Source organism: Gallus gallus, chromosome 5, assembly GCF_016699485.2.
Source record: "Gallus gallus isolate bGalGal1 chromosome 5, bGalGal1.mat.broiler.GRCg7b, whole genome shotgun sequence".
Lineage (NCBI taxonomy): Eukaryota > Metazoa > Chordata > Aves > Galliformes > Phasianidae > Gallus > Gallus gallus.
Window position 1 is genome coordinate 36,606,730 of NC_052536.1, and position 26,518 is coordinate 36,633,247.

General features: G+C 38.9%; 1 protein-coding gene across 16 annotated transcripts in view; it reads left to right on the plus strand.

The window, feature by feature from the left end:
* The window catches only part of MIPOL1 (mirror-image polydactyly 1), a 182,372-nt gene that overhangs the window by 130,692 nt on the left and 25,162 nt on the right, over window positions 1-26,518 (plus strand). For 13 of the 16 annotated variants that reach the window (XM_046941959.1, XM_046941956.1, XM_046941958.1 and 10 more), the window contains one exon: window positions 1,907-2,001. In XM_046941959.1, the coding sequence (XP_046797915.1) occupies window positions 1,907-2,001 (95 nt within the window). Of the gene's footprint in view, window positions 1-1,906; window positions 2,002-25,222; window positions 25,301-26,518 lie in introns of those variants that run through there. The other 3 variants (XM_025150916.3, XM_046941961.1, XM_046941962.1) reach the window with 3 other exon arrangements.

Consider the following 26,518-nt stretch of genomic DNA (forward strand, 5'->3'; position numbering starts at 1 on the left):
AAATTGGCAAGGATGTTAATTATTGGCCTCTAGAACAAACCACCTACTTTGATTCAAGCATGTTTTCCAATTTTTAAGAATGTTGTTTCACCTACAGTACAGTATAATTATAGAAAATAGCTTGGTTTGGCTGACATTCCTGTGTTCTGTGCGTTCTGCTTGCAAGGCAGCGAGCAGCACCAGGCAAGCAGCTCACCTGCAGAGGATTTTAACCTCTTGCTGGCAGAGTTAGGGCTTGCCAGCATCCAGTACATTGTTTTTGATATCAGAAGCTCTATACTACTGTCACTTGGAGGTTAAACATTAACACTTTTTGCCTTTCAAGCTGCAAGAATGCTCTATATAGTAAGAAAGTTTGTTTTTATTCTCCAGGGAGCTCTCTGTTAAAATTTTATGGATGTCTGTTACAGGAGCAGCTGCAGCAGTGGGTCCTGAACCCCAGTGACACAAAGCCCTGGGCACAGCATGACCCTCTGAGCAGCACCATGCTGACTGGCTGTGTTGGCTGCATTTGTGCAGAGCAGTGCTCAGTAAAATCTGCCAGGAGTCAGCCATGTATCCAGGACATGATTAATCAGGCAGCAGGATAAATTGTCTATAGATGACTGGGAGTTGACAGTAAACAGTAAAACACCTGCCTTGAAGACTTACAGTCTTAATAGACAAGCAGGAAACAGAAGCAAGCATGAGCCCTGTTTCAAGAGAGAGACTGTGAGGCACAGACTGAGTTGTTGATGATTATGCAGTGAGTCTGGCAGAGCTCAGAGCTGAACTCTCTGCCATTCCCTTCATGTGTTTGTAGCTCATGTAACAAGTCTTTAATTTACCAAGAAACTGTTCCGCAACGCTGTCCTGAGAAGTTGGCAGAATTCACCGCAGCATTTCTCTCACACGTACCTCTTGGTTTGAGGCTCTACAATTTGTACAACTAATAACTTACACCATGAATTAGAAACTTTGGAAACCAGCCCAATGCTCAGGCTCGTGTGTCAAGGAATTGCTCTGCAAGCCCAGTCTTATTTGTTGTTACAACAATTAATCATCCACTGATTATCAGGTAATTTATATGGTATCTGGGCCCTCGAGGGAGTTCTGCAGTGCTATTGAAATTGGACATTTTAAAATTAATGGTGATTAAGCTGTAAAGCCTTATTAAATATGCATGAGTGCTATTTCTCCTTCCTCCTCGCTACCCGTAGCGCCATGTTGGGGCTGGCTGCTTTCCTGACCTACCAGCCACGCACTGCAGTCTCCACCATGGCTGTGAGTCACAGGCTGCTCAGCTCCACGCCAACAAACAAAGGCAGGGAAACATCCGGGATGATGCACAGGTGGGAGATGGCAGTGGCTGCTCAGGGAGTCCCTCACCCCACCATAAACCAGGTTCTGGATGGGAATGCAGCCAACTCCTGGAGCAATCCAACACTGCCGGTCTCAAAAGACTTCACCGGTAACATCAGGTGGCTCTTAGGACAGGAACTGCAACATGGCCACGTGCTGACCAAGAGGTGTAGCTGAAGATTGAGTACTTTGTTTTGCTCACTACAGAGTATGTCACTTACAGAATTATGCAGTAGGAATGTTATATAACTATGACGTGTTTCTTGAGAAACACTTGGCTCAGCTGAGTATGGCTAACCTTACCCATTCAAAAAGTTTACTGTATGTGCAAGGGAAACCCTTCAAAACATCATCCTGCTGTGAAAAGGAATTAGAAACAATTATAATGCTACAAGAATTAAATATTGTTCCTAAAAATTGCACAGGAAGTGTTATGGAATAGTAAAACTAAGTACATGTCTTACAATAAAACAGGGCTGAAATGAATGTATAAAAGATTGCAATGTTTTCAAAGAGATATGGATATTCTGAATAAATTGTTTATCCTGTGCTTACCATTCTGCAGACAGAATTGATAGCCCTGCAACAAGAAAAAGAAGCCACTCTTCAGCAGTGCAGAAAGTTAGAAGAAGAAATCCAGAGATTGCGCATACATTACAGGTAAAATAATTGATACCAAAACAAATCAGTGACTCACAGGGGAAATTTTCTGTATGGTGTCTGACTCTAAGTAAGGAAATAGCTTTATCAAATAGGTACTTGTTGGAAATGTGAATGCATCAATGAATCAAAGCTGCATTTCTGCTTTGCTGCTCACCAACCACCTCTTCGAAATAGAAGTCCTTCTCTTGTAAACCTAAATATTGTATTAGTTTCTTCTAAGACAAGGGGAAGGTTACTGGCAGTTAATTCTCATAAGAATGAAAAACCTGTCTAATAATGATTAATTTGCTTAAAAATACCAGGGTAAAAGAACCAGTAGTCATAAACGCTTATATCTTCCCTGTTTGCACATACATACATAACCTTATCAACATAGATTTTAAAATAATCAGTAATTTTTAAAGCCTGTTTTCTTTTCTAGCTCCCAACATAACGTATGTGTTTTAATTCCTTATGTTCTGTAGCAGTACACAGAGTAAGATAAATTAATGAGAGAGTGGCTATTTAGGTGGGCTGCACTGAACATTTGCATGGATCAGTGGATGGTAATCTCTAAGGAAGAGCTCTGTGTGGTCCAGTGAAGGAGTTAGGTTGTTTTATGGAGTGATGTTGGGTTACAGCTCTCATTTCATCCTGACCTCCTATGTGAGAGGGGATACAGAGCTGCCAGCAGGTTAGAGGCAGGAGAATTGGCATCAACACAGCAGAAAATTGTGAATCTGAAGGCTGAATGTCTGTGATGAGGGATGTGGGCTGCAGAGGTAAATAATAAATGTAGTGTGAATATTACGTTCATTGGAAATAAAGGGAACTAGTTAGTTATAACTAAAAAAAAAAAAATGCAGTTGCAGAACTGTGTGTGTTTTCAGTGTTTCAGAATTTACAAGTGAAAAATACTCGGGTTTCCAGAGGTTTTTAGAGTTTCCCCTTCTCATTAAGTTTATTAAAACCTTGGAGGGAAGTTTCAAAAACAACTTCTGTTCCTAAGTCTCACAGGCATTTATTTAAAACCTGTTAATAGTGAATAGAAACCCCAAGCAATTTGTGATTATTGCTTTTAATGAATTTGGTCAGCATTTAGTGTGTGCACAAATTATGGTATGATTTACTGAGCTAGAAAGAATTTATTATAGTGCCCTTATTACTCACTTAAATGGGATTTGTAGAATAATTTTAAAAGAGAAATGCAATTTTTATATTGATATTTCAGAAATAAAGACTTTGCTTGTGTTGATCTGCACATTGTAGGGGATTTTTCATGGACTTTTGAGTTTGACTGTTGAGATAGTCTCAGGCTTGCTCTAATATATTTAACAAGCAGTAGACAACAGTTGCAATTTACTCTTGTAAATAACTTAAATCTCAGAAAATAATAATGATTTGCAAGAATCACCATTAGAATGTAGCATGTTAATAACTTTTAGCTCTTACTTTGAACAGGCAAATTTCATTGTAAATTTGATTATGAACTTCTACAAGGTTTACTTATAAGTTGTGACAGTAGTCACCTGTATGTCCTTTGGGGCAAGAATGCTTTTTCATTACTTAGTTATTCATGTTACATGATAATTCAGAACATCAAAAATGATTTTTTCTCTTTTGACATTATCCTTAGAGAGTCACTGAGTAGCTCTCCTACCAAATAAGACAGATGAAGAAAAGAGTATATGGCATATGTGTGAAAAACCATATCAGACTGATATGGGATTGGTCTCAAAAACTATACATAGGAAAGCAATGCATTTTCTCATGCCATTTCAAATAAGTGAAAACTTACTCTCTGTTTCATATGTTGGTCATTTCCAATAATGGACTTGATACCAAGTTCAGAGTAACCTGGTCTGATGAAGTAGAAAATGACTGCTAGCTTGAAGAGAAGTTTCAAGAAAGATATGAGCAGGATTTGCAAGATTCAAACCAAAATTAAAATGAAAATGAACTTTGGGGGAATACATCAGGAAACACTGATTTTCATATGAATTTTGACTTTTTTTAAGAGAGAGCTGGTCCCAGAACTATTAGAATCTTCTTTAAAGAGAAAAACAAATAAAAATGAGGGAAAAGAAAAGGCAGAGGAATCTAATTCAGATAGAGAAAGGAGAGGAAGTTGGTTCACAATGAAGTTGGGCAAGTTCACCACATCTATTTACTCCTCCTATAATGTTTCTATGTAATGTCTCAAAAGGAAAGTTGGATTTTCTGGGAAGTAACCTGAAAATGCTTATCAGAAATGAAAATTTGCATAACAGTTAGGAACTGCATAGAGTTTCTAGCTTACTAGGGTAATTGTTTCACCACAATGCTCTTTAAGCTAGGGATTAATGCAAATCATAGATCATCAGAAAGAGGCTATATCCAAATAATCAGTTTTGAACTATGTGGGAGTGTTAATCCCACTGCCACTTTCTCACATATTTCTGTTGTTTGAATGTCATCATAAGTATTTCATTTGCATAGTTTTCAGTTATGGACTACCCATTTCTATAATCAGTTTCCTTCTATTTCAGTAATGCTTCAGAAGTGTACTTCTCCTACACATAAAATGCTGGCATAGACATATGCTGTTGCATACTGATTATTTTTTCACGTATTAGATACAATGGTATGACTGTGAATGAGGACTATATTTCTATATAGGCAAGTACATATATTTTTTTTTCCAAATTTAAAAAAAAAAAAAGAAAAAAAAGCTAAAATATTTCACTGAAAAGCTCTGGGACCGGGAGTTTTCATAGGTAAATAATTTGAACAGATTATAACTAGTAGAGCAAAATGATATCTCTAAGATTCAACCTCCACTGCCAAGAAAGATGAGAGAGGAAAATATAATTACAGGACTATCTCTGCTTAAAGGTATGTTTTTGTAGGTGTCATTTTGGGGTCAGATGTAGTGTTGCTTAGTTCAGAAAAACTGTAATTTTTGCTCCATGACTGTGTAAAAAAATGCACACTTGTGTTTACAAACCTGGGAGTGAAACCGCTGAAGAAAATAATGCTTATGTCCAGCAATGGGAGTTAATTAGGACTGTAAGGTAAAATTTAGGAATGCTATTAGTAAGTGTGAGTAGTTACTTCATTGATAGGTAGGAGTTTCATTTGTGATTTAATCAAGCACTTAAAAACCATATATTTGCAAAGTCTAATGTTCACAGGGGAGGAGGGACAGGAAGAACTTCGGAAAAAAATATTTACCCAGAGGTTCTTCCAGTTTGCTGTTGAAATGTGTAAGATGCACTAATAGCTACAGGCTGGAATTTACTATTGGAAGAAACTTACACTTATTGCAGCAAGTTTCCTGTTGAGCAGACATTTCTTTCTAACTTGCAATGTTAAAATGAAATCATAACTTGCCTCATGAAGAACTGAAGTTTTAAGGGTAGATGCATGTCACAGTCTCAGGAGTTGCATGTTGAAGGGTAATTAGAATTGATAAGGTACAGTCAGCATGAAAGAAAACTATTTGTATTTTACAATTATGTGACAATTTTCGATAATGCGATAGAAGTTGAACTTCAGTGAGATCCCTTGTAATAGTGAGTAGTATGATACGAACTAAATATTTTTAGAATCAGGCATTCAGTCAATATGGGCAGCTTCTCTTGCTACCTAACCAGGTGTATCACTTTTGAAAGTTATAAACTATTGAAAAGGTTTAATAAGATTTCAATCCAAGAGCTGCTGGTGCTTCTGCTGCTTCAGTTAACCTAGAATTCATGGTTTAAGTAGCATGAGCAAACAGTTGAAAAAACAATTGATTTCGCAGAGGTATGTATATTTTTCCCACAAAGTGTGTCGTAAATCGATGTGTGGGTTGATCTTTTTAGAGATGGAAATTGATAGAGTTGAAAGAGAATTGAGAGTTTTTTATGATTTCCTCAAATGAAAAACATATAAACACAAACTCAATTTTCATCTTAATTACAGAAGTAAATCAACATGTAACAGGAGAAACAGATGAAGAAAGATGCTTTGCAAGGCAATATCTGCACTTCTGGGGGAAAAAAAAAGGCTGTATTCTATTCTAGTTCTGAGTACAATGGTGCATGTTTAATTTACTTCCTTTCTATGGATTTCTGGCCAGTTTAATGGATTATAATACTTAAATGATCCCATTTTAGAATCAAAGAGTCATAGAATGGCTTGGGTTGGAAAGGATCTCAAAGATCGTGTAGTTTCAACCACCCTGCTATGTGCAGTGTCGTCAGCCAGTAGACCAGGCTGCCCAGAGCCACATCCAGCCTGGCCTTGAATGCCTCCAGAGACGGGGCATCCACAACCTCTCTTTAGCACTGCTCCATGGGTTCTGAAAATGGGTAGTTAGTGACATAATAATTACTATTATACTGTCTTCTTGTTCTGGTAATAAGGTCTGTTATAAGCTATAAAATATTCTACCTAACACCAATAATCATCCTTTTGTATTCAGCATTCAGCTTCACAGACACCGTAGTAGCAAGTCAGAATACAACCACCTATTTAGTCTCCTGTTCTCTGAATGACCTCTGCTCAAATATTTCAGCCTCTTTGTTTTGCCATATCTGTCTTTTTTAGAGATTTCTCCAGGCTGGATTTATCTCATGCTTACAGGATGTGTAGCAGGAGATGGGGCTACTCTACTGCTCAGCTTCCCAGTCCAAATGAACTGGAACCATTCACACTGGGATGAGTGAGGCTGCAGCCATTAGCTCAGAGCAGTGATCTCAGTTCTTCCTCTGCAGCTGAAGCAGGATACCTTGAGCACCTGCCACTGCAGCTTACCTCAAAGAACTGCTCTTTTCATTGCTAGTTTTCATCTCGCTTTTTCAGTTACATTCGTTGACTCATTTTCCTGCTCTTTTCAACCTGCTCAGTGTTATTCTGGCTCTGTAGTCTCAGTGTTAGTTGATTCAGACATACCATAATGTGGCTAGCTACAGTCATTAAGAGTGTTGTTTTTGCAGAGCAATTTTGGGGAGATCAGAGGAGAAGATGATAGTTGTGTTTTCAGAATTCTGTGTGCAGCACTAACTTCCTTTTATCCAGGAGTTTCAGACATGTGTCTTCAAATGTAAATCTTGAGCTAAGCAAATTTCCCACTTCCAAGTAGAGGAGAGATTATTTTTTATACTGGAGATGAGGTGCTTGCATGCATTGTACAGTGAGAGACAGTATGGTATGTCTTCTTGTGAGAAGAAACCTAACCCTCCGCAATGTGATATGGCCTAACATAAAGAAAACATTGTCTCTGAAAGGGAACACTAAGCTTTTGTTTGTCTTTTGTTACTATATAAAAAAACAAACTCATATACTACCCAAGCTGTATTTTTTAGTTTGTTCTCTACAAAGTCCCACTGATTTCTGTGGGAGATTTGGGCATGCACTGAATGACAATTCGGCTTTTCTGTGTGTGTATTCTTCCTGTTTATCGAACTTGAGTTCTGAAATTGGTTGAGAATGGTGGGGTTTTTTTCTCTGTATTACTTTTATCAAATTGGCTAAAATCCCACCTTCTCCGAGAGACCTGTGGAACTTTCTGAGAATTTTAGTCAATTTGTAGGGACCGGAGGAGTCAACGCCCTGGTATTTATGAGGTGGAATTTAAACCGTGTGAACTGTGCGTTCAAGTTCCTGCTACGTTATTGTACCACTAACCAGCAGAGTGCTGCAGCCCCCAAAGTATTGTTCTTTGGGATTGGTGTGTTCTTTCTCACTCTACAACCAAATTCCCATTGATAAACCACTACTTTTTTTCTTTTTCTGTGTCTCCTTATTGCATGTGCTGTCATAGTTCTTGTTAGTGGTAGAGGACATAAAACTCCCAGGTTTAGAGGGCTGTTTCACAAACTGGATCAGGTAGCTGAAGAGGGGAAAGTGGATCAGTTGGCTGCACTGCTTTGACAAAGCTGTTGTATAAAGTGTTACCAGGGCTGCTGAGATGGCTATAACCTTCAGTGTCTAGGTGGAGGTGAGCAGATGACAGAGTCCTGCTTTGTTGTCCATATGTATTTCATATTTTATTGGGTTTATTGTCCTCTTCCCCACACCCCATCCTCAGACTTCATGTTCTCTAGCCTGCAATTGGTTATTCTTTCCTTTTGTAGTTGCTTTATTTTCTAGCACTGATTGTCAGAGAGACTGACTTTAATAATCAGTAGATAGGGAGTTCCTTGGGAGTGTGGCAGACCAGACCCTCGTGTATACTCCAGTTAACACTTGACCATTTGCCCAGAAGAGGAATGGTAAAGAGAGACTCCAGTATGGATCATAAGCTTGGTGTTTACAGCACCTATGTGGCAGGCAATGAAAAAGCAGAGCAGTGTCTGAGCCTGTTTGGAAGGATGGTGGTTTTTTTTTTTTGCCTCCCAGTGGAATATTTTAGCCATCAGCATGCTCTCTCATTCATTCAGACACACACACACACACACAGAAAGGTTTTGAAAGTTTCTCTTTTTGCCCTGAAGATTTTCCCATCACTGGGAAAAAAAAAAAAGCTGCAGCATGGAAAAATAATTTCCTTCTCAGCTTTCATGATTTATAAAAATGGAGAGGGAGAGGAAGCACTGCGCTGCCACAGATCCCCGCTGCTGGTGGAACAAGCTAGCCTATGCCATCCCTGCAGCCAGCCCTAGTGTGGACACTGAACATTCGCATTGCCTTGTGCTGCTGTTGACTCAGGCATGGATTGGTCTGACCTACATTTAATGAAAACTTTGCGCCTAATGTTTCCACCGGCTGGCTCTTGGCCTTCAGAGGTGCTTTGCCAATAGGAAACACTAAGCAGCAAACCTGAGGAGGAATGTGGGCAGCCTGAGTATGGACTGAAGTGCTTCACGTGCTCTCTGATGCAGTTTTAACTCGTACTGTGCCCTGGACTGAGTTTGCTACTGCTTCTGTCAGTGGGTGTGTTATACTGGCAAACTTTCTCCAGTTTTTTAAATTTGTTGTGGGCTGATCAGCCTCATGTTGTGCCAAAAGCATTAAAGCTAGAAGCACTGCACAGCGGATTATGGTGTATTTCATCAGACTTGCACAGACTTCTTCCTATCGACTTCTGTGGGGTAACTTGAACTGAAAGAACAATTACCTTGTCAGTTTTGCTATGATAGACTTTTTCAGATGACTTTCTGCTCTTCTCTAAGAGCACAGATTTGCTTGACAGAAAGGAATTCCTTGCCAGTGGATGCTGCCATGGTCCTGTGACTCTGTATGCACCGCGCCGCTGACTTTCTGTTAACAGCTCTTCTTGGTTCAGGCTGATTTCTTCCCCCTCTGTTTCACCTGGGTTCTCTGTGGTTTTCTGCTCTAACCTTCTTGGTTTCGCAGTGAGCTGAAAAGTCTAAGAAGTGTAATTTTGTTCTGTGCTTTTTGGAATAAGTGCATTGCTAGCGGTTTCTAGGAATTGTTTTTCAAATTTGTTAAAGCTTAATAAAGTGGAATTGCTGGAAGGCAAGTTTAAAGGCTCTGGAATAACTACCTGCAAGCAAACAGCTGATAGTTTGGAGCTAGTTGTTAATACAAAAATATACGTTCAGTGAAGTTAATATCAATTCTGTATTAATCAGAAGTATATACTTCTTTTCAAGTATATACTTGAAAAAGAATGTTCAAAAAGCTACACAGAGCATTTGTAGGATTGTGAAATCTTTTCCTTGATAGAAAGGGTGTGTGACTGGAGGCTAAATGTTCTGATTGTGCAATTTAAACACTGGGTGAATATTGATGAATCACATCACTAAGATGATTCAGAATCACAGAATGGTTTAGATTGGAAGGGACCTTTAAAGACCATCTAGTCCAATTCCCTAATTTCTTCAGCTGCTTTATTTGTACAAAACAAAGTATTGCCATTTTCTGTCCTACTTATAGAGATGCATATCTATCAAAAATGCTCTTACTTTAAAGTCAGAGAAAGAAAGCAGACACAGGGTTTAAAAAAAAAAAGCCTTCTCTAAAGCAAGAAATACAGAAAAGCTGTGTAGTAAGAGCTGTTTGGAAGACAAATTTCCCCATGAAAAGTTTAGAAGAAAATCCAAAACTACAACAGAGTATTCAACTTGCCCTGCAAATAGTGTATTAAAGGGAATTTCTTTTGTTATGAATGTGGTATTTAGAAATAAAGTCATAACATTGTCAGAAGGACTTTAGATTCCATTTATTTTCTGTTGATTTTTCGCAGGACATGTTTTTATGCTAAAATGTCGATTCAGTGAGAAAAAAAGATCATTTTGACTGGTGTTCGGGTTCAGTTCTCTTCTGTTGAAGAGCTGAAACAAAATAGCATTTAAAGTTGAAATCTGAAGGTGAAAGGAAAACTTTCTCTCAGAAATTTGCCACAGGAAGCCAACATATTTTTTTTTCACTGGAATTTACCTCTTCCAATAGAAAAACATTTGTTTGTTGAGAAGACTTTCCACATGAAAAATTTTGAGGCAGTGCTAGACATAACATTACTTCTTGGGCTTAGCCCTGCTCCCGGTTGAGTCAGTGGAAAACTTCATTTAGGAAACAAGTCAAAATTCAGGTGTGAAAAGAAGTGCTTTCTGCCTATTGCAGAATCTGAGCTACAGGATTGCTCACCTGTAATGCTGAGAAGCTGAGAGCAAGATATTGTTTCTATTCAGATGGGGTTTTTTTTGCTTTGGTTTGGTTTGGTTATTTTGCTTTTTTTTTTTTCTTTTCTTTTTTCTTTTTTGAAAGTTAGAGGTTTTGTTAAGTTGCTACATGCTTATCTTGCTGATGCCTTTCCCTGGAAGGTGTCCTGTTTTTACACTCCATCCATAAGCTGCTTTGCTAACTAATGAGACAGAGGTCTGTGTTTCGTAATTGGAAGGCTTTTAATATTGTGTCCAAAATTACATAATGATGTGTTGCTCACCTGGTACGGATAATTCTTCCAACACAGGTGTGATGGTTGTCATTTTTAATTGTAGGGATAGGGATGCACTTGATGATTTCAGTCAGTTTTCCAGTGAAGAAATGGCCCTGCTGGGATTTGCACAATTCTAAGCCTTTGAAATATTTGAGTAAAATACAGTATATTCATAATGCTTTTCATTTCGAAGTTGCAGTTCATACTGTCATGAGAGGAGGGAAAACTGGCCCAGAACCCATTGATAGCTTTTTCCACCGCCATCAAGAACATATGTATGTAGTGGTGCAGCATCACTGTCTCCTGGCAGAGGGGCTTATCTGGCTGTGAGGTAGGCAAGAAGAGCCACACAAGGGCAAGGAGGACATTAGGCCAAGCATACAGTGAGCATCCAAGTGACTTTACATTTCCTCCCCTACTGGAGATGCTTCATATCTTGTTTTTATCTTCCCTTCACCTGTACTGTACCAGTGATACAGACTGGAGCATGACCTCCCAGAAGTGTATTCACTGGCAACACAGATGTGGTGGTTAGCAGTTTCACAGAAGCAGCAGCAAGCACTAACAGGTGAGAGACTATAAACTGCTGAAGGAGAACATCTTGTCATACTGCAGCCTGAAAAATCCCAGGGATGAGCACATAGGCTCTGCTCTCACATCTGCAGATGAAAACTTTGCTGTCTTTAGCTAACATAACTGAACTTAATTTTTAAGTTGCAGTGGGTTTGAAAGCCTGTTTGGGGATCACAAAGAAATTTTTTTCACTGCACCCTCACTCAGGCTTGATAGCGGCTTTGTTTCTTAATTTCCCATTCTTCACTCTACTAACTGAAACAAAGCCCCTATCAAGTCTGAGGGTGCAGTGAATAAAGCTAGTAGGAAGGCTACTGGAGTGAGACATACAGTATTGCAGCATGTGGTAACACCATGTTTTTTGATACCTGGTGACTTGTGTCCTAAGAGAGTAAAAGAATCTAATCTCAGCATGTCCTGTAATCTCCAGGTGCAACCTAATGGGACTGCTCATAATTAAATCAAATGAAGTCATGGACTGCCACACGGAACCCACCTCATTGTCTATTCTGTCTTCAGGAGAGGCATTTTTATGCAGTCTTACCACATATCAGTTCTCAGGCATGCTGCTTTCATATTTGAAAGAAATTTCTTGGCTCTGATAATTTCAAGATTTTTGATTTATGCTTGATGTTTTTGCTTCTGAGCTTGTGGAGTTTGCAGCGTGTATCCATGCCAATTGGTAGACACCACTATGAAAAAATTGGTCATCACAAAATAGGCTATGAGGTGCCCAGATTGTTTTAAGAATTTGTGTAGGAAATAATTAGGGTAATTGTGCAAAATGTTTGCAAATACTATCATGAAAACTAATCGTAAAGGATCTCTCTCTTTCCATGTAAATTTGTATTCAGTGCTGGCCAGACTAGACTACAGTGTGAAAATAGTATCAGCCCAAAAGCCAATAGACAATACTGTAAATACAGTAGTTTATTTGGGATTTGCTTGCTTCCCTTCTGTGTCTTTTTTTCAAAACAAAGGAGGAAAGTAGTGAAAAAAGAAAGAGCTCTTGTATGTGATTTTTTTATCATTTATTTGTTAGGTATTTGTTTTGGTGCTTGAGGCAGGAAAAAAAAAAACAACTTTTTATTTCATTTACCTTCATTTTATTCTTTGAAAGTAATGTAGTAAGAAAGAGGTGTCGGGTAGAAACAAAGAGAGCTCACAGTTGGATTTTACTGTTACAAGATAGGAGATGACAATAGTATCTTTTTAGTGTATCTGTTATCTGTGGTATCATTAAACTGAATGATGTGCTAAATAATAAAAGCAGCCTTATCGCATCACAAGGCCTTGAATTGTATCTTGAGGTTGCATTGCCTATGGGTTCCGTTTGGCTTTCAGAAAGGGTTTGGAGTCAGAAGAAGCTGCAGTTCAGAGTGCATTTCTGCAATCAAAGCTCTTTAGACAGATGGCTGCTAGCACTCCAAAATGATTAAAATATGTTCCAAGCAACATCAGTCTGCGGGCTTGGGGACCCAACCTTTCATTAGTCAATAAAGGGTCTTGAGTTCTTGAAAATGAAATCTTTAAAAGCTAATAAGGCTGCTGGTTTGCTCTGAGCTGTTTCTTTGGATTTGCAGTTGTAGATTGGATTTGGGCCAGTATCTGTTCAATAATATAAGGCTTTAAAAAAAAATCCAGTTACAAGAGGCCTCCCAGCAGATCTGTGTGTTAAATAGTGGGGCCAAAATTTTTGGTGCTGAATACATAAGCTCAGGCACCTGAGTTTGCATTTAGGAAGCTGGAAAGGGACCTGTGAGTGACACCTTGGATTGCCGGTCACTCACTGGAGGATTAAATGACACCACCAATGCTTGGCCATTTGGACCTGTTCTATCTTATTTGCAAAACCTTGTGAGCTGCTCTAGCGTTGTCTACGGGATACCTTCAGCATGCCATAACCAAGGTACTAACTCATTAAGCAAATTTTTTACTGCTTCTAGGAGTCAGTAATATTATTTACAGCATCCCTGAGTCTTGTCAGTGCTTGTAAATTATGAATGTGCCATAGATGGTTTGGTGCTTCAGTGCAGTCAGGTTTTTTCTATTGTCTGCAGTGGGGTTATGAGAGAGAGTAACCAGGGGCTTGTGCAAACGCAAAGTGTCTTTAACCTCTGAATATGTATGTCAGGGCAGTAGCAATAAATGTCTGCTCAATAAGGTATTAACAAGTCCAAGCCTTCTGTTTCTTTTTTTTTTTCCCTCTCCAATAAAGACCCCTCTCACAATTTGTAAACTTCTGAACTTAAAGTGTTCTTTCCTCATAGACTCTTTCTACACGAATCATAAAATCTGAAGATACGCTTCTTTTCCCAGTCTCTCAAAAATCCCTCAAGATTTAGCCCACTGCTGGCTAAAAGAGGATTTTTTTTTTTTTAAGTCACTTTTTACATACACCCACGGAAGCAAAGCAAGTCTCAGTGATCTCATTAGCTTCCGTGTGATCCCATTAGTCAGATTGTTCAGCCTGTCTTATTTCACCTTGGGAACAGTTCTCACATTCCTTTTGTCAGTACTTGATGGGGCCGGTGACTTAAGTTCTACCCCCAGACACACCATAGTTACTCAGAGAATGTCATACTCCATTCTGCATTCCCATAGTCTCTCTCCAAAGTTTTTTCTCTGCTTCAGCTTTAGCAGCTGGTGATTTTTTTTCTTGTCATAAGTACAGGCATGGTGTAACTGTCCTTTGTAAGCATACAGCAGATTTTGGATTCTGATCATTTTATTGGGCTGCTATTTTTTTTTCCATTTGTTGTAAAATATGTGCTTTGTGTTTCCCAAAGCTTTTGCCCATCTAAACAATCCCATCATATACATACTTTTAGAAATAACTTCTGAACTGAGTCATTTTCTTGCTGGAAAACATACAGTTGTAGGCATAGTTTTTTCTTCTTCAAGATTTGTATGAACTTTTTTTCTCAGCCAAAACTAAGAGCTCATTTTCCCCACAGTAGGTCAAGAGAACATACTAAAAGCTCTTCCTCTTGATGTCTCCATTTCTGAAGTTCCTTAGAAACAGATATATTTACCCAGGACTCTTATACTATTTTGTGTTCTGGTGTGGTCCTGATACTTTCTATTATTATTTGTTTGTGCTCCTAAAATTTATGGAGTTGACCTAACCACTTAAACAAGTCAGAACTTCAGGGTAAGGAGGTGCACAAAGGTTTCATCAAAATATTTTTATTTTGAGGTTTGATAGATCCTGAAGAACTGGGAAAGGAAACTAGAAAGAAGAGATTCATAGTGTATTGGGAGAAGACAGAATTAATTTCCCTGTGTAGAAATTGTCTCTCGTTTATACATAGGTCACTCCAAAAGCAATACCTCCTATTTATTTCCATGGAAATTGCAGCAGATACAAAGAGCACAATAACACTGTTTGATAGAGCAAATTCTCAGCTAAAAAATACTGTTTTTCAACACAGTTACTACCATTAACTGTGCATTTTCACCAGCAATGAACAAGAGCCTGCATGCTGCATCTTCGTGGCTGTATGGCACATGGCTTGGCTTTCATGCCACTGTCACCACAGCTGAAATGCACCACCCACCACCTCAATGATTGGTCTCCAGAAATGTTCAGCAAGTGTCAATGAATGTCAATGGGTGCCATGTTTTCTGCATGGAGGAATTCAGTGGCACACTTTTGCTTCATGTGATGCCATTTTGTCAGTTTGCCCTCTGCTGCCATCTGTCACATGACAACAACAAAATGTAATGGAATATTGGTGGAAAGGTTCAGCCTCTACTGCCATACCACCACCTCTGACATTGTGGACCAACAAAATAAAGTAGGAGGCATTACTTTTGGAGCAGCCCTCATATCTCCTAGGAACTAGACATCTTATTAGTCACTTTCCCTGTACTCCAGGGAATCATATGAACCCTTGTACTGAGCAAACCCTCGTAGCCTGTGACACTTTTGATCATTTTCCTGAGCCCTACAGGAGCTGTTTCCAAATACAACGTAATGAGAAAATGCCTCAGAGTGCTCCATGTGCATGCATACTTAGGCTTGAGAATTTCAGGAACTGAGCAGGATGCCCAGAGTGACATGAGTATGGAGTAGTGGTTGATTTTTACATGCTGCCATAGTTTTTTGGGGGGTTTCTGCTTTGAGTTTTGGGATTTAGCATTGTTTTCATCTGGAGCTGCAAGTTCTGAAACCTGTAAATATCAAGTCCTAAAGGTCTCCGTTTGGGGAGTGAAAATGAAGGGCCTCTTTTGGAATGTTTTTTCTTTGCCTCTCGATTACCCTAGCTGTAAGATGTGAATAGTGCTACTCATAGATTTTTGGAAAATACATCGATTTAAGTTTTCTTTATTAGATTCTGCTAAAAGTTAAGTGAGGGAAACCTAAATTTATCACAGTAGCTATTGTATTCCAACAGTCCTTCTAAAATGCAAGTACAGAACTGCCTTTTCCAGACAAACGATATACTGTGAGTGCCTCATTAATACATTTAATGTTTAATGACCAACTGTTTCTCCTGCTTCCTCTAAATTACTGTAAAGTTACTATTCCAAGGAGAGAAAGTAGCTTTTTATTCTGGAGAAGACTGTGGCATTCATTGCTTCGAGTGAGAATGTGATCTCAAATAGTTCATAATATTTCCTCTACTAAAAGGCAGAAAGTATTTGAAATCCTTTGAAACGATGATGCTGCAAGACAGAAAAATATATCTTCTTTCTAGATAGGTGAAGACAGTTGTATTATTTCACATTTAAGGATCTTTTTTGTCAAATCAATGAATATACGTACGTAACTTTGCTTTAGAAGTGTTGCAGGGTTCCTTCTTTCTGTTTGTAACACTGCAGCTCTTTATGATTAAGGGAAAAAAAAAGAAACTGGTTTAGCAAAGGAGGTGTTGAGCCTGCCAAAGTTGATGGAGTTGAATTTGGATAGCCATTTAGTGTGGGACAGCTAGACAGGAACAGAGAAGCATGTAAAATGAGTAGATTGCTGCAGATTTATGTTTGCCAGAACAAAACAGTTAAACTGTGAGTTTAAAGATCCCGAGTTTGCAAACTTATATTAAAACATGCCTCTGAAAAAAGATTGAGAAGATGTTGGTATAATGATAATTTCAAACATTATCCAGAAGGAAGGTTACAATAATATAAAATGCTTCAAAATGATTTTTGCTCAACTAATGCTTCAATAATGGACGTTAATGCTGTTGACTTTATTCGTGGATTGAATGCAGGCAATTTAGACAATAGATAGTATCAGGTGCTAATAGATCAAATGTAATTACTCTTGATGAAATAATTTTACACAGCTTAACAAAATGGTTTCAATTATTTATTCACTGTAAAAGAAAACATTGAGTAAAAGTGAAAATACTAAGCTTTCTCCTGTAGGGGCATTGTATGCATCTCTGAGTCATACTTTTTCTTCATAGCAACCTTTCCTCTATCACAACTTCCTGTGCAAGTTATTACAATACTTTTTTGCATATGATAGGTCATATGAAGTTCAGCTGTAGGTGGGGCCACTGTAGTAGATTGGGGGACAGTCTTAATAGATCCGTTTCATTAATTAAGTCATGCATTTTTTTATTAACAAAACCTGTATGTCAGGTTTAGCCAGCTGGGAACCATTCTTATGGTTGTTATCTTTGTCAGAAGGAATATTGTGAAAATAAGGAATTACTGTACAGGCTTTAACTCCTGATTAAACAGAGGAATGACATCCTCTCACCCAGTGTCCATGAGAAAATAACTTAGGGGCATATCATAGGCTTGATTCAGAAGCTGTGGTCTTATGTAACTCATTAAGGTAAAAACTGTTTACTTTGCATTCACAATTTATCGTGAAGGGTTTGTTTCATACCTATTCCATGGTCACTGATGTAAGCAAATTTCAGGCCAAAATTTCAAGTATCTAGTAACAAGAGTACTTGTTATTGTTGTTTGCTAGTTTGTTTTTGTTTGTTTTGTTTTTGGTGGTTGTTGGGTTTTGTTTGTTTGGTTGTTTCTTTAACTATTGAAATAACTGCAACCTGCACCTCTTTTTGAATGTACAAAGCATTATTTTCTTGTGTTCTTCCTCTTCTAGTGTTCTATTTCTATACATCAGGAGGAAGGTGTAAGATTTTCAGGAAGTATTTTGTAATAGACATGGAGAATGGTGTAGGCACCTAATGTTGGCCTCAGCCTTTAGCTTCTTGATAGAATAAATTCAAGTCTTTCTGTACTAGGCTTCATCCTAGTTCTCAACAGGAAATGCACTAATGACTTCCACTCTCATTAAAGTGGATTGAACTGGTGGGAGGACTCACCAGGGAGGAATGATGTGAATTTGTCCCTCACTTGTCCCGTACACAAAGTGAGTGGGGAGAAGGATAGATACACTGTTCAGATTCTTATTTTTTCTTATCCTTCTGAGCTAGACAGGGTCTTTATTTTATCTAGGTTTGTCTAACATTGCAATATTTATTTCAATCAGATTCTGTAAAATCCTAGAGTTTGAGCCTAAGGTCAATGGATGAGTTACAGAATTACTTATTCTTCCATTTAGCTCTTCTTCTGTTGCGACAGTAAAACAAGAGCTACTCTCTTTGTGATATAGGAATTTAGTTCTTGTTCTTGAGTAGTGTTACTGCTCCTATCAGAGAAGAACAGACTACTCAGTGAACGTCTCAGTATAGTGTATTATCTTGTCCTGTCCAAAAAAAAACAAACAAACACAAAAATATGAATCAAACATTGTTGAATTCAGTGCTGGCTAGATTTCACAAGAGCTTTCATACTTGTTCATTTTCCTTGTCAGGTCCTGAGAAAATAATTAGATCTTTGGTTCAGTGCAGCCAGTTTGTTTCCTGCTACAATAATTCACTTTTACCTGCTGGCTATGGAGAAACTGTATGCTGGCAAAAAGAGAAAGCTGCAGTTTTTCTCATGAACTCCTGCCTCATGAAGTCAACACTGGTGTTTTCCTCTTTGCTCAGACTGAGTTACAGGGTACAAAAATGTTATTCTTTCACAGATTTTTTTTTTTTTTCAATAGCCCGTTGGTTAAAACTCATAAGGATAAAAGAAGAGAGAAGTGAGGAAGCAGATTTAAGAGTTGTAGGATAAAGAAATCAACTTAGCATCGCTTTTCAGTATCTTTCCATCCCTTATGCTTTGGAGCTCCCTCTTCACTGATCATTCTCTGGCAGCATCCAGTCTCATCACTCACATTTCAACAAGAGTGACACTGTTCAGCTTCCATCTGATCATCTGATGAACCCACCCTGCCGATGGTCCTTTCACCTGAGAGGATGCAAGAGACATCCTTGGGTAACACAGATTTGGGGCTCACGGCAAATGGGAGACTACTGTTACTGCTCACACCTCGTGGTGGCATTGGCTGCTTAAGCCACAACAGGAAGGCAGGAACTGCCTCCTTGTGAGAAGCTACAGAGGTTCCTCCGTGCAAGTCCCAAACCTGGATCTATTTCTTAAGGTTAACCAGGCCAATGTGCATTGCCAACATGCACATACTGTTAATTAGCTCTTTTGTATCTTCCCATGAATAATAAAAGTTTGTGCTGAGACTTGAAACAAGATTAAGGCATCAGGTTTCCAGATGTGGTACACATATGTAACAGGGAAGCAATCCTGGACCCACAAGCTTAGAATTTAACTAGGACAAAAAGTAAGGAAAAGGCAATTAACTTCCCAGTTTCAGCATGGCAGACTGAGGTGAGCATGTTGTGACTTGTTCTGTGCCACGCAGAAGACATGAAACAGAAGAGGGAACTCAAGACGGAGCTCTGATCTCCAATCTACTAAATCATTCCGCAGCATGTGTCCTTGTTTTGTACTAGGGAGAATGGCCCAGACAAGCCTGCCCCATCACCCCAGTAAGCACTGGTACAATAGAGAAGCAGACTTCCCCTGTATTAAATTTCTCAGGCGTTCCCTTTATCATTTAAACCATCGCTTTAACTGCCTTGTTTCATAGTTCTCAACTACCCAAGGAGCTGTATGATTTATATATGAACAAGGGTTTGGCAGCCACAGCTAGGCAAGGCATAGCTTACTGAGTAGCGATACACTGCCATTATGTCATTTATGTGCCTTTCAGGAGGCAGCTTGCTAGGTGTATTTCTACACTGCTGTCCCCAAACCAATCTCATTTTTGTACAGGGGAAGCTGCAGTAACTTTAAGGTAGACACCAGTCAGTTCCAGACTGGATGAAGGTGCTCAGTCTGCAGCACCAGTTCCCTGGTGGTTCAGCAGCCATCTCAGAAAGGCACAAGTACCAAGACAGTGGTGAAGCCATGTGCTGGGCACAGTCATGTAGAGTTCATTGGCATACTTCATCTCCTGGCACATCGGTTGCCACAGCCAGGCATGTGTTGGAGCACAGAACGCTTTGTTCCACTATGTTTAGAATTGCTTCATGTTTTTCAGTATCTCTTGTGAGAAAAATCAGACTCAACTGTTTAAATACACTCTCTTTTTCTGGGGCAGCGGGGAAGTATACTCAAAGCAAAAAGAAAAACAAACAAGCAAAAACACACATTTATTTAATTTTTTTTTAAATGGCATTCAAAGATCTTTCACCAGCTGAATCATTCACTAAAAAAGTAATGATAAGAGGGCAGAACCCTGTGTGCATCCCCTTCCCAGGTCAGTTGCAGTGTGAGTTTTGAGCTTTAGGGCTACTCAGCTCATCCATTAGATCATTGCTCTCTCAAATTCCAAATGTGTTTAGTTGTTCCATCTTTGAAGCACGTTTCCATTCTTTGTATTTCTTTTAATTGCCTTCTCCTGGAGAGACACTTCTCTTCCATCTACTCAGCTGGATGTTCCTGGCTATGCTGGAAGGCAGGACTGGCTTTCTGCCCTGTGTCCGAGACAGATTTGCCTCTTGCTTTTCTGGTTCACTGGGGGAGTTAAGCTGTGTGATCACAATAGCAAATCAGGACAGCCATAAAATTCACAATCATGTCTGATTTATAAATATAACATTGTATTAAATACAGATATTTCCTAAGGTTATTAGTAACAGGCTTTCTTCAGCTGGTCATTTCTGAATGGTACCATGCACTTTACCTCATGATTGATTTATTTGCCTTTATGATTTTAATTAATACTGTTTTCATGAGAGACAAGTAGTATTGATTTGAAAACTCCTAGCTGTCCAATTTATCTGTGCCAGCATTAGGGAATTATTCTTCTGATCTTTATTTTGAAAATCTATTGAATAGCATCACAGGCACTAAAGAGGCCATTTAAACACTGGGGAAAAAATAGTGCTTATACTTCTGGGAAAACATTTATGGTGATTCACATTTTGGAAGCTGAAATGCTATCAATGTTTTATTCCCAGATTATTTTCCAAGAAAAAGCTTGGATCCAATGCTGAATCAGTTTCTTCAAAATATATAAGCTCATAGTGGAGTTGAATCATGCAGAAAAGTCTGGAAGACTGCTGGTTGAGGAGATCAGGAGACTCCTCTGTCCTGTGACATTAGCACAGAGGCATGGAGTAATCCTATCTAAGTCCCTTGGGAGACATTCGGACCCTCCCTGGCTGGGGCAGAGGGGTGCACATATTAGGTGTTAAAGTATCACGATAAAAGTGTTTATCTATTATCTAGACAAGCTGCTTTGCACAGAAAAAATACAAAATGGAAAAAACACCTAATAAAACTATAAAACTCATTAGCTGAGTCTATATCCACTTCAAGATGGGAATATTCACTGTAGGGGAACAAAAAGTCTCTGGATCTTGTAACTATCTTAAAGAGCTGGGTTTCTCCCTGGTGAAAAGAGGCTAAAAATTGAAGGCCTTCTTGATGTAAGCGAGAGCTAGGAATTTTACAGAAACTGAAGCCTTGTAAGAAAATCTTAAATGTGCACTTGTATAACAGGTTCTGAGAGAGTCTGGTGCAGTATTTACTACTACAGTATAAAGGGCTGGGTTCCTTGATGTATATTTCTAGTTGGCATTTTATCAAGGAAATAAACTTTAATTTTTTATTTTTCCTTTCTTTTTTTTTTTTTTTTTTTGACATGGGGATTGAAACTACAAATTCTTTTCAATGTCTTGATTTAAAAGCATTTAACTACTTTTGCATAAAACTAAAATTTTAACTGAACAAATTATTTATGCAGAAAGAAGCAAGATAAAGTTTCTTTCAAGAGTTCTTTAACATATCAGATTGATAACAGTAAAAACACCTTTACTGCCATTAAATATTTACCAAGACTTGGCTTTTGGAAGAGGGGCAGTTCAGTGCAGTGTGTTTGGCTCCATGCAGTGCTATTGATTAGCTATCAGAAGGACATAGTTAATGAGTAACTTGAGGTATTACAGAGCACTCCACATTCTTGTCAAGTCTTTTCTCTGAAGATGACCTAAAATAAAGTCAGTTACAACTGGCGTTCATTCTGAGACAGATTGCACAAGCTCACCTACGGTATGAACAAAAGGTTCACAAGAATCAGTTGACCAGGGCTTAAGCAATCCTTTCTAGTAGTTGTTGTCATCACTGCTGGACTTTAGAACTGAACGTGTTTACATTTAATTAGAAAGAACACACAGTTTACATCGCACAGTAGCTATCAGTATCGAATCAGAATTGATTTCCGCTCTCTTTCTCAAATGACTGTTTCCTTCAATCTAATTAAAAAAAGGCACATAACAAAATGACTCGTATAAATTTTAAAGCAAAGTAAACAATATTCCCTGGAGACAAAAATAAAAGTCAACAGCACAAAGTCATTACACTGAGCTTGTTTTCAGGTGATTCCAATGCCTTGTTATGGTCTATACCAGTGCTATCAGATTTATTTTTTGTATATGTATATATTTATAGGTATATTGATGGATGGATGGATGCAGTATCACTTTCTACTGAATGGATGCTCTGTGTCAGTTTTCAGGGTCAGGATTCTTATTTGTTCCATCTGAATTGCTGCAGTTTATCTAATTCAAGGGGTGATACACCAATATTAGTACTTTTTGCAGAGAGATTTTGTACATTCCAAATAACATAGTTTATGTGTAGTCACTCAGATAAAATGGAAATCAGAAGCCATTAACCTTACCAATGAGAATCTGTAAAGGAAACTAAAGGCACAAACCAAATTAGCCCTAGCTACATGCATAACATCTAACAAAGGAATCTCTATTAGATTTTGTTAGTTATGCAGGCAAATCGGAATTCAAACTATAGTGGCATGTTATTTAAGTCTTGGAGCAGAAATGCCTGACCCTTGAATGTGCACATTCTTTGTCAATAGGAAAGATTTCCATGGTTGGCATTTTGGAGACAGGAGGCTCAGGCCAGCTCAGGCCAGCCACACACTTGTTCTGCCAAGTGCAGTGAAGTCAGCGAGAGCCCAGGGGCTGCCTGCCAGACCTGGCTGGGGTTAGATGCACAGAGCTGTACAAGCTAGTCCTGACAAGCCTGCTCTGAAGACCTATGTCCATCTATCCCACAAAACCATGTAAGGGAGAGTGCTCAGAATGGAGCTCTTGGCAAAGATCATCAAAAAAGGGATAAACAATACCTACCGCGTCTATTTTCTACCTGTTTCAGTTGAGGTACCAAAAGCTCTGTTGTTTCAGCATGTAACCAGAGTTACTGCTTTCTTAATTACATTTAGCTTTGGAAGAAAAGGTAGACCGTTCTTAAAACTTATGTGATGAAAAAAAAATTCAAAGCATGAAAAGCAAACCACTCCAATCAGGAGTTAGGCCATGATCCTCCATCCCTATTCCACCGAGGTTGTGTACAAATCCCTGACATAGGCCATTTCCCTGCTGGCCTCCATCCATCACTGCTGGCTTTGCACTACCACTCACACACCTCTTCAGCCACCTGTGTTGTGGAGCAGTCTCCAGCAGCCATTGGAGAGCCCAAGAATTGGGAGGGTGAAAGCAGCTCATGTCTGTGGGGCTTCCCTGCCCACCTCCAGGCCCAGCGCATCACAGCCATGGGGTGAGCACTTGCCAGGGAAGCGGTCAGGGTTCTGCGGCATGCTGTGAAGCATGGAGCTTTTAGCATCATCTTAAACATCCTTTATATTCAAATACTGAGGTCACTCCCAATGACTTGATGCCAGTTCTGTCTTCGATTAATAGATAAGGTTCCCTCTGTATTTGCAGTGTTACCTAAACAATCTATTACTGTGGGGAATAACTACAGTATTACAAATACAATGTTAAAGTTATTTTGTTAACTAAAGCCATTGGCAAATATTTAAGAATGGCCAAAGCATATAAATTGGCAATAAAGAGCAGATAAAAGATAGCAAAATTCTATCTTGTAACTTTTAGTATGGTAAAGTAAACACTATACAAAATAAAATTATTTATAACATTTCAGATTAATTTCACATTGACCTTAGGCTTCACGGATGGATAGTCTTTCTCAGTACTAATACAGCTAATTCCCTGTAAAACATAACAGGAGCATTTTATGGCAGGCTTGATTGTAAGGATAACATATAGCTGAATAAAACTCTGAGGAGTATCTACTATTGTAGATAGTAGATCCACGTAGATAGTGGATTGCTGCTATTGTGTTGAAAACACCATCCGCTAATTCATGGAAAAAAATGATAGCCTGTGGATGTGTGTCTTCCAATTAGTACAGATATGTTGTGAAATCTTGATGTTGTGTAATTCATGTTAACATGTATCAAGTAGTATTCAGGATTAAAGCATAGAACCTATCAAAGTCTCTTCTGTAAACTCAGGTGCACTCTGTTTGGGAGTTGATGTATGTATGAAAGAAGCTAATGCTAAGTTATCATCTGCCAGACTTTCATTAATCAATCAGAGATAATCATAGAATCATAGAATCACCAAGGTTGGAAAAGACCTACAGGATCATGCAGTCCAACCATCCACCTATCACCAATAGTTCTCACTAAAATAGAGGGCCCTGCTCCATGTGCTGCTGCAAAAGAGCATCATGAGCTCAGGAGATTCAGGAGCATTTCTTGGCCACAAGATAGTAACTATGGGTCTGCATCTACCTGAAGGGAGTGTATGCAAAAATCTCCAGAATGCTTTCTTCTGCTTATGGATATCGCTTCATGTATGAATGTTTTGCTTGGATTCTGTTTCAACCAAGCATTCATTACCCACAAGCTATTTTTGTGGGTTTTCTGGACCATTCAATGCTATAGTAAATGTGAGGAATAATGGGTAGTTTTGGTTCTCATGTGCATATTGCTGGCATGTGAGTCTGTGCTATCTGAGCAGTTTGCCCACTGGCCACATTAGGTGATTTCTGATTACCATGCAACTACATAAATGAAGGATTTGTCATGGAAGTATGGTTTCCAATTGTTTCTTGTTGAGAGCATGTCTCAGCAGTCCTTCAACCTTGGGAAGGACACCTGACTTAATCATTGGAGCCTTAGGTCCTTGCTACCTCTCCGAGACTAATCTACACTTGGGAATGGTATGGGTACTGCAGGTGCTCTGGAGAATGAAAATGAGATCCAAAAGAGAATGCTGCTTGATGTCATCAGAAGATTTGGCTTTTCCTGAAATCAAACTGTGCTGGATTTAGTTTTTCCTGAATTCAAACTGTACTGCATGTGACTTAGGTTTCAACAATGACAAGTTCTGAGCTGTGAAGCTCAGAACACCTTGCAAAGGTAGTTAATGCAATTGCTTTTATTTAAAGGTGAAAAGATTGAGATCCAAGGAGACACAATGTGTTTGTTAGTAGCCTTTGATTTGGAAGGTCTAAGATGGGTGGTCATCAGATAACAAGCCCATACTTCGCTCATACACCAGCCATATTATTTGGACCCTTGTACAGGTCACAGGTTTCTCTAGATGATTTCGAGAGAGAAGAATGAAACACAGCCTACTGTTCTGCTTGGATCCAGATTCACAGGTAATTAATTTTGGTGGTATGGGCAAGCATGATGTGCTAATTTGTTGAGATGTTCTAGAAAGAGGAAAAAACCATAAGGTAAAACCCTAAGGTTATATCAACAGCCAACACAGGGAAGAACATCAGTAATGAGCTCTATCCTACAAGTGCTTATTCTTGAGTTTGGTGAGAGAACATAATATAAAGAGGATGCCTGAGCTCATGCTGGAGATGAGATAGTGACACTCTGTGATGGATCGTAAGAATGCACAAAATGCAGTCTGCATTGTACACAACATGTACAACATGGTCTGTGCTAACAAAGCTGGTGCCATCAGTTAAGCTAGTGAAAGATGTTTAGGAGGTTGTAATGGGGAGAAAACAGTATACCTAACTCTTTTAATTGCAGAGGAAGGAAGACTAATAAAATATTTGTCTATGGTAGGGCAATGCCATCTAGTTACCTGTCTGCCAGCTGTCAGGCTTCTGACTCATGTGTTATGCAAACTTGATCATTTTATATCCTCTGCTTTGCAGCAAAATGTCGAAGTCCTTCAAGGTGTTATAGGCTTTTTAAATCTTGTGTTATTGCATTGTTTCCCATGAGTACCTCAGAGGTGGTATTTCCCAGATTTCCATGCTACCCAACCCTTGAAAGCTTGCAGCAGGATGAATAGACCTTTTCCAAGCCAACCTGAGTGTGGACTGGCGGCTGAGGGGTCTACAGAACCTGAGTGTTGGAGATATTTGTGGTGAAAACACCACAGATCAGACCTGCATGTGCTTGGGAACACTAGAGATGTTTATCACTGAGGATGAGGAGGAAGGAAAGGATGAATTGGGCATGTCTGGTTTCTACTATTTTTTTTTTCCTTTAGATAGAAGGTTTCTATGTGTTATTCAGTAATTGCATCAGGTGGAAAATCATTTCTCACCTTGCAGCAAAAGTATGCCTGGCAAAAGGAGGGAAGTGTTTTAAGAGCAGCACTTCATGCTGTTGACTTTCAGCCAATATTAAGGCCCTTTGGGAACAGTTATAATTGGTGCAATTTGGAGCAGGCTTGAAGCTGCTCTGGCTTTGGGAGGACCTCATGCTATCTGTTGGAGTTGCATAAGTGACAGCATCACGTTTGACTTTTTCTTTATCCTGGACACAGAAAAGGCAGCCCATTAATTGAAGCTTTCAGAACAAGCTTGAATAAGAACAGTTATATCAGAGTAAGCAAAAAAGATTTTATC